The sequence below is a fragment of the Mus caroli genome, chromosome 2, assembly GCF_900094665.2.
Source record: "Mus caroli chromosome 2, CAROLI_EIJ_v1.1, whole genome shotgun sequence".
NCBI lineage: Eukaryota > Metazoa > Chordata > Mammalia > Rodentia > Muridae > Mus > Mus caroli.
The window spans coordinates 70,460,665-70,469,215 of record NC_034571.1 but is presented as its reverse complement, the minus strand read 5'-3'; the positions used below and the strand labels follow the sequence as shown (position 1 = coordinate 70,469,215).

Genomic DNA, 8,551 nt, shown 5'->3' with positions numbered 1-8,551 from the left:
ATGACAGTCCTGAACAAGAAGGGTTTCCTGTTTAAGCTGCAGTAACTTTTCTGACTATGGATCATCGTTCCTTCTGTGGCAGATTTTTACAGTTCCTCTAATGCATTTGGGACGACTGTCTCAAAGTAACCTGCAGCTTTCCTGACAACTCCTCGCTCTCTCTCCTGCTAAGAACTGTAGCCTGTTGAATAATATAGGATAAAAAAATTATTACACTCAGTGAACAGTTCCATATATTCTTTTTTTATCATGATTTTTAAAAATATAAAGATACCTACCGTTTCTGTTTTATTTTAAAACCTTCTGCTACCATATCCACCACTTCCACCTCCAGATCCATAGCCACCTGGAAATAACACACAACAGTTCTGAATATACGGAATATGTTAACCAAGATGGCTATGAAAATTTTTGATTAAAAAAGACTTACCACCATAGGGACTGCCTGAGCTTCTTCCACCAAAACTGCCCCCCTTCATGGGTCCATAATTTGACTGTTGCTGTCCACTATAATTTCCAAAGTCATTATAGTTTCCACCACCACCATAGTTACCTGAAATGATAAAGATTTTATTTGTAGTTTCCAAAATAATACCCCTTTAACTATTCGGACTATTATGGCAGCAAGTATTATACGTATACAAGCATCAATTCAATTTTAGCTACTAAACTCCATTTATCAGAAGCCTAACTGATCTAATAAACAGGTAAAGAGGGACCAATAAGTGGAATCTGTCTACCTCTAAGATGCTTATCAAATTTTAGCATATATAAAGAACACCCACTTTTCCATTCCCTCCACATCATTTAGACCAGTATTTGCTGTGATTTTGATGCAACTTTTAAAGCAGTAACAGAAGGTATGTTGTTAATATCAGTCACTCACATCAATTAGGTTCAAGTTTCTCCTGTAAATTACATGCAATAATTGTGTACAGCCCATTGGTACAGTTATAAGCAGTATTTATCAATAGATAATACAGTAATATCCAATGTATTCCAAATGCTAATTTGGCATTGCATTTACCAAGAATTAGGGAAAATCTCAGCAATAAGCCAAGTTTTAAAACTTCCCTTTTAATTTACTAAACTAGTAAATGTACATTTCACTATGCTAAATAGTAAAGCTTGCCAATTTGCAGTATCTACAGACACTGCAAAACCATTTTTAAAAATCAAATGCCTAGCATGCTAAATCTAACATTCAGTCCAACACTTGGGAGGTGGGTCCAGGAAAGCACAAAGCCAGAGGCCAATATAGCCTGAGGCTTGTGGGGCTAATGAGATAGTGCCTTATTAAATAATAAAATAAGGTCCTATATTTGGGTGGACTAGTGATGAGGATTATAAAATACTGAATAGTCTTAAAAGTATTGAATTGGGAGATGGAGAGATGGGCTCAGTGGTTAAGGGTACTGACTGCTCTTCCAGAGGTCCTGACTTCAATTCCCAGCAACCACATGGTGGCTCACAATCATGTATAATGGATCTGATGCCCTCTTCTGGTGTGTCTGAAGACAGCTGCAGTCATAAATAACCTTTTAAATCTTTTACTCATAATCTTTTAAAAAACAAACAAACAAACCCCATTGAGTTGTACAATAGAAACCTCCACTTTTCTTCTCTAATATGCAGACTAACCTGGAATTCAAAGACCCTCCCTCCCCCTGCACATTCACCTTCAAATGTGAAATTTATGTAGTGCTATATTCCCACTATTTAAAAATAATGGCTATGGCTAGTCAGGGTTAAGTTGTAAATTCTACATGGATAAGCTGTGTTACAGTAGAGCTGTAACAGTTAATTTTATTTCAGTTAATCTTTTAAAGCAGTTCCAAGTACTGCAAAGATTTTTAATTTAAATACTGGTTTGCATTTAATCCAGATACCTATGTAACTTACCTCCACCAAAATTTCCTCCTTCATTGTAACCATCATAGCCTCCTCCTCCACCACCATATCCACCACCCTGGTTTCCATAGCCTGGTCCACCACCTCCATAACCTCCTCTACTGCTGTAACCAGGACCACCACCATAGTTGCCACCTGCAAAGAAAGCCACATAGAAAGTTGTTCAGGGGGACCAAATAATTCTAACTTTTTATTATATACTGTAAGTGGCAATAGACCTAGTTTCACACTCTAGAATCTAGTCACAGAGCACAAAGTAATCTTGACTGTTAAAAATCTTAATATCGGCATCGTCCTCTTTCTTTTAAAGTCAGTTTTCAATTTTACTTTGGAAAATATAGCCTCACACAAAGCAAATTTTCGTTCTACCTTGGGTATAATAACTCCTCCTAAGCCAAGGACGACTAATTAATGTTTGGCATCCATCCTTGGAAAGAGGCTTCCTAGTCTGTGGTACTAGTTATAACAGTATTTCACCTATTCAAAGTTTTGGAATTAGAAGTTGTGACATTTTTAATGTGGTTGTTAAAACCAAAATATGACGCCTACCATGTGTTGTAAGTCCTACCACCTAGCATTTGAGGCCTTGTGTGTGATTCCCGGCAGTGCAGAAATTAAGAACCAAGTTCAACATTTTAAGACTCACCATCACCTCCAAATCCATTATATCCACCATCACCACCTCCATAACTACCTCTGCTGCCACCACCTCCACCACCATAGCCACCTAAGGAAATGCAAGATTTGAATTAAAATTTCACTTTCAACTTACTAGTAAATTTGATAGATCAACACATATAATGAGTACTCCTTACCTCTTCCACCAAAGTTTCCTCCACGACCAAAGTTTCCACCACCACCTCCAAAGTTTCCTCCACGACCCATAAAGTTGCCAGATCCACCTCCACGACCTGTAACAAGAGTTGGAGTGAAAATTTCACAATCTTTCCACAACTGTTCATGCCCACTGTTTATGTGTATCTGAGCCTACTCACCTCTCTGTGATCCAGCAGACTGCATCTCTTGTTTAGAAAGGGCCTTTTTCACTTCACAATTATGCCCATTAATAGTGTGGTATTTCTGAACTACAGTTTTTTTAAGTCAAAAACAAAAGAAAAGTTATTTTTTGTTTGGAAAACCATGTTAAAGCGAACCCTTTATCACCATGCAATTAATTAAAATACTGTTAAGATGGTAGACTGAGAAGAGAATGAGGGGATATTTTAGAAATGTTTCCTGATCTAGATCAATAGTTCTCAGCCTATAGGTTGAGTCACAGACATCCTGCATATCAGATATACATGGATTTATAACAGTAGCAAAATAAGTTATGAAGTAGCAATGAAAATTTAATGGTTGGGGTTCACAAGATGAGTATCTGTATAAGAGTCACAGCATTTGGAAGGTTGAGAACCACTGACTTAGATGATTTATGAAAACTAAACTCAAATAAATTGTTACTTACCAACAATCTTATCAACTGTGTCATGATCATCAAAAGTTACAAAAGCAAATCCTCTCTTTTTGCCACTCTGCCTGTCTTCCATAACCTCTATGGTTTCAATCTTGCCATACTTTTCAAAGTAGTCTCTCAGGTTATATTCTTCCGTATCCTCTTTAATACCACCAACAAAAATTTTCTTCACCGTTAAATGGGCGCCAGGCTTTACAGAATCCTACAAATAAAAGTATTATAAGTCAAAAAAAACAAACTGAAACATACCCAAGTATTATACAACATGTTATTAAAATACCTCTCTAGAAACAGCTCTCTTTGGTTCCACCACACGCCCATCAACCTTGTGTGGCCGAGCACACATTGCAGCATCCACCTCTTCAACACAAGAGTAGGTCACAAAACCAAAGCCTCTGGAACGTTTTGTTTGGGGATCTCTCATTACCTACAAATAAATAGTTCAAAGTATTGAATAAATAGTGCTATAGGTCCCCATCCCTTTCTTAGACCATTTTTACCCCAAGAACTCACCACACAGTCTGTAAGTGTGCCCCATTTCTCAAAATGTTCTCTTAAGCTATCATCTGTGGTTTCAAAGCTCAGACCACCAATAAACAGCTTCCTCAGCTGCTCTGGTTCTTTTGGATCATGGCCCTGAGGAAAAAACGATCAATCTAGTTATTTTTTGGATAAAATGAAGTTCTGTGTCCCAAATCTGTAACATCGATATTCCACCCATATAAAACCCTGCTCCGAGCTGGGCGTGATAGTGCACACCAGTTAATCTCAGCGTTTGGGAGACAGAGGCTGGCCTGGATCATGTCAGTTCTTCAAGGCCAGAATGAGGTACATAGGGAGTAGGTTGTCTTAAAAACAAACAAACAAAAAATCCCACTAAAATGGTATCTGTGGTCACTTTAAACTGAACCCCCAAACAGTCCCAGATTCTTTAAACTTTAAGCTACAACTAAAAAGTCTATAGAGTTTTTCAGATGTTTCTAACAAATCATTCACTAGAATAAACCCCAAAGACTGCATTATTAAACCCGTGCCATTTCCACTGTCCTCACTCTGCAACACCAACAAACCTGTAATTTTAAAACATCATCTATGAAATGCAACTGAGAAGCAGCTTACAACGGCAAATTAAGAGAAATTAACATTTCCAGCTATTAACATTTCAGTTATTAAAAGACATTCCCAAGCAAATTAGGCATATCCCACAAACAAAACACAGCCAAAAATTAACCCCGTGATACCTTGTGGGGGCCAAGAGGGTGGGTGAGGGTTTTGAGGCTGGCTCTCAAGGAAAGGCAGACTAAGCTAGCCTTGAACTTGAGGCAGTCCTACCTTAGCCTTTTAAATACTAGGGTAACAGGTGTGCACGCACCATTCACACCTGGTTCCACTACTTAGCTTTCTGTAATCAATTTACCTTGGTTATACCCACTTACATCATATAGTTTCAAGTTATTTCGAATGCGATCCTTACATTCACAAGCGTGTAATTTGGATTTACAAGGTATAGGATATACCGCCTGACCAGAGGAATTAGGAACAAAACCGTAACTGAGAGACTTAGAAAATATCTAGCCTGTGGTTTTCTTTTAAGATTTTACTTTCGAGTGAACCGCTTTTAATGAATGCATTAAGACAATTCAACACAAGCCCTTAAAGGGGGCTCACTTTTACATTTAAAACGTCTTCCATCTTCTAGAAATATTAGTGTTAGAACATTCAATATGCAGACAGCCATATACCAGAAACCCAACTACCCAAATTCACTGAACCCCATTCATTCAAGCCTCGCATAAATGAACTTGACAATACACAAAAAGAATCTCTATATACACAATATTCTCGTAATCGTGGTATTTTCTAGTGTGGTCGCAGTTCTTTAAAACCAAAATCCGGGCCAATCCGAAGTATGAGAAATTAGATCAATAAAAATATTAAGCTCCAAGTAAACACATCTACACTCAAACCCCCGAAATGGTTAAGACTTCAACCACAGGACGCTGTAAACACTCTCAATCCAAATACTTGAACACAAGCAGCGGGTTAGGAAGCACCTTAAAGCAGCAAGCTTTTCAGTAATGTATCCCCCAAATGAGCGCTGAGAGAATCCGGCCCGAGTATTGCGCGGATTGTCATCACCCAGAAGGCCCACCAAGGCCTAGATCCGCGTCGGCAGCACCCCAGCGAAAGCACGGCGCCCAGAGCCTGGAGGCCATCTGCGGCAGAAACGCCGGGCCGCCTCCTGCCGTCCCCTCCAATCCCCGCGCACTCCTTCTTGGCGGCGTAGCCAGGCGGCGGCCATTGCGGGCCACTGCGCCATTTCGTAACGCGGCGGCGGCGGATCAATGTCAATGTGGCCGCCGCCCGCCTGCTCGCTCGCCCGGATGTGCTCCTCCCCTCCCCCACCGCCTCCTCCCAACCGCTCCCGCGGAGGCCCGCCATGCCGCCCGCGGCCTCGCTAAGTCAGGCCGCGCAGCCCGAGGGCATCCTCGCCCGGCTGCCGAGCCACTCCCCGGCCGCGCCGCGTCTTCGAGGGCTGCTGGTGCGGCCGACCGAGAGGACCAGGCCGACGGAGGGCCCGGAGGAGGCCACCCGGCCCGCTCCCCTCCCCCTCCCACCGCCCTCAGCGCAAAGCGCGGGACGATCGTCCCGGTCTCCCCTGGCCTCCCCACTCCCATCGAGCCAAAGCCCCCCCATGCCGGCAACTACCCAGCAACCCCCCGCTCTCCCCCTAATACCTCCTCCCCCCGGCGGCGGCGGCGACGGCCGGAGTCAGGCTGGGGGCGACCGGGCGGCGGTTTTACCTCCATTTTGAGACCGGACTCGCCTCTTCCAACTCGAGTTCAATATGGGACCGAGAGGAAGAGGCGGGGCCAGTCACCACGTGATGTGCTATCCGCGCGCTGCCCGCCCACCGGGGGCGGAGTCACTCGAAAGCGGAGCGCGACTGGTCCACCGCGTTGGCGGGCCGAGGGTGGAGAGCGGGGATTGGGCCGCCGGCGGGAGCGCGCGCGCCTCGCCAACTTCCAACGCAGCGCCGCCCTCGCCGCGGTTCGCGCCCGGCAGCGACGCTTACGTCAGCGGCAGCTCGACCAATGGCGAGAGCCCACGTCGGGAGAAAGCCGCGTGACCGCGCGTCAGCTCAGAGAAAGGCCTTTCCCTTTCTTCTGGCGCCTCTCGCCCCTCCCCCGCGCGTCCGCGGGTCTCCATTTCCGAGTTCACCCCCATTCCAGAGCCAAATGGAGAGTCACGCTTTTCTGACTTGAGACTTAAGGTTGTAAGAAAGCCAATTGACACCCTTCGCCTCTCTCGCGGCTTCCTAAATGTTGAGAGCCCAGGTTTGGGAAAATGTGGCTGCGCCGCCTTCCTGGGAGACCCACACTGCAAGTCGCAGTCGGGGCACGTCTCACGGACCGCAAAATGCGGCTGAGTTAATGCGGTTTTCACCTTAGGCAGCTTGCACATTTACAAATTAAGACAGTCTGGGAGGAAGAAGCAAAGCCACTTGGGTACAGAATTGAGAGAATGGAACGATTTCCAAAGTTTCCAAAAGGCTTCTGGCCATATAGGCCCTCTACCTGTTGGCTAGAGATTTGTTTCTTATTTAAAGTGGTCATCTGTTTCGAGTTTTAGTGTGCAGTATATGAACGAAATAAGTCGAATCGTTTATTTGCTTAGCAAAGGGATTCGTAACGATTTGGGCTTTTAATCAAATAAAAGCGAACATAGGATTAGGTAGTCTCGAGACACCCACTGTAAGGGTCCATCATTACGACGATTCAAATAGTATGTAAACGCAAAAACTGTTTTATTTTGCAGAAGTCCAGCATGCTGGGGTCTCCCATTACCAAGATAGAGCCTGATGTGAGCTCGCAGGCCCAATTTAAAGCACCTTAGTGGAATCCTGGGGTAGGTGGGCTTTATCTTACTCTATCTCTAGGTATTCCAGAACCATACTGGGGTATGGTGCCTGGAAACTGGCTGAGGAATCCGGGGTGGGGGGTGGTAAGCTGTGTCTTATGCTATCTCGAAGGACATTCCATTACTGGGGCGTGGGGGCTGGCTGGGAACTGCTGACCCATTGTCCTTGTTTCAGGCCAGGTGGTGGGGCAGTTTCTAATTAGCTGCCTGAAGCGTGGGTTTTTAGACCTAGTCTCCTTAGCTGCTAATTTGAAGCCTGTCGTGGACTTAGCCTAGCCTTCTCACAATAACAACTGTAAATTAAAAGTCTACAGATTTGCTAGTCGTGGTATGTGTCACCTCTAGCCTACTCTGAAGGCAGAGGCCCATGCCTCTCTAGCTGGCTATGTGGAGTTTTAGGGAGCCAGTGCTATAGAGTGAGACCCTGTCTCAAAAGAAAAAAAAAAATCTGCAGATCTCTTTTAAATAAAGTTATTGGGGTTAAGAAGAAAGCACAATTGACAAGTCTTTTCCTGCAACAAATTGCATATTTTAACATTCTTCATAACAAACTCCTTTGCAATTTATCTGTCTCTCCCAGTGAAAGATGAGAAATGGATTCAGATGGTGGCACACACCTTTAATCCCAGCAGTCAGTCATGAGACCTAGGCCTGGATCCTCATCTCTGCAAACTGGGCAGGTGACACAGCTCCTAATCCCTCAAACCCACAGCATTTAGGGATTGGAGGTGGGAGATTGAAAAAAATCAGAGCAGCCAAGTGTGGTGTCTCAGGACTTTAATCACAGCAATTAGGAGGCAGATGCAGAAGGATCTCTGGGAGTACCAGCCCAGGCTGACCTACAGCTAGCTCTAGGATACAGAGACCCTGTCTCAAAAAGGCTCAAGGACATCCACAGCTACAAAGTGGGGTATGAGGCCTCCCCGGGCTACATGATACCCTGATTCTAGTTTGCTTTCTGTTGCTGGGTAATAAACGCCATGACCAAAATCAACTCAGAAGGGGAAAATGTTATACTTCCAGGTCATGGTCATCATTGAAGGAAATCAGGGCAGGAAGTGAAGCAGAAACGATAACCAATCTTTGGCTGGCTTGCTCTCTGGCCCATGCTCAGGCACCTCTCTTTTTTTTGATCCTTGGTTTTTCAAGATGGTTTTTGAGAGACCAAATTTTGGGGTTTAGATTTCATCTTAGAAAACCTGACCTAGCTGGGCACTGGTGGCGCACGCCTTTAATCCCAGCACT

The 8,551-nt window shown here is 44.2% G+C and overlaps 1 protein-coding gene and 1 long non-coding RNA gene across 3 annotated transcripts in view; one reads left to right on the top strand and one right to left on the bottom strand.

The window, feature by feature from the left end:
• Positions 1-291: 291 nt before the first annotated feature.
• Hnrnpa3 (heterogeneous nuclear ribonucleoprotein A3) lies at positions 292-6,280 on the bottom strand. Of its 2 annotated transcripts, none has more exons than XM_021186036.2 (10): positions 6,190-6,280; positions 3,899-4,021; positions 3,666-3,812; positions 3,377-3,587; positions 2,907-2,996; positions 2,727-2,822; positions 2,558-2,638; positions 1,903-2,046; positions 431-553; positions 292-346 (listed from the first exon to the last, which is right to left on the bottom strand). In XM_021186036.2, exons 1-10 carry the CDS (start codon positions 6,193-6,195, stop codon positions 294-296), a joined length of 1,074 nt encoding a protein of 357 aa, XP_021041695.1. In that variant the 5' UTR covers positions 6,196-6,280; the 3' UTR covers positions 292-293. The 2 variants fall into 2 exon arrangements, with proteins under 2 accessions (XP_021041695.1, XP_021041688.1); XM_021186029.2 differs by having other exon boundaries at positions 6,124-6,229.
• Positions 6,281-6,551: 271 nt separating this feature from the next.
• LOC115029265 overlaps positions 6,552-8,551 on the top strand; it is an 11,723-nt gene continuing 9,723 nt past the window's right edge. The window contains exons 1-2 of the long non-coding RNA XR_003834848.1: positions 6,552-6,659; positions 7,205-7,294. This is a non-coding gene — a long non-coding RNA (uncharacterized LOC115029265). The remainder of the gene's footprint in view (positions 6,660-7,204; positions 7,295-8,551) is intronic.

Excerpts from the sequence above, each read along its gene's own strand:
- Hnrnpa3 (XM_021186029.2), bottom strand. The coding sequence starts at position 6,195 with ATGGAGGTAAAACCGCCGCCCGGTCGCCCCCAGCCTGACTCCGGCCGT. Across the intron at positions 2,823-2,906 it reads GTCTGCTGGATCACAGAGAG|GTCGTGGAGGTGGATCTGGC; the intron begins GTGAGTAGGCTC and ends CTCTTGTTACAG. Across the intron at positions 347-430 it reads CTCAGGCAGTCCCTATGGTG|GTGGCTATGGATCTGGAGGT; the intron begins GTAAGTCTTTTT and ends TGTTATTTCCAG.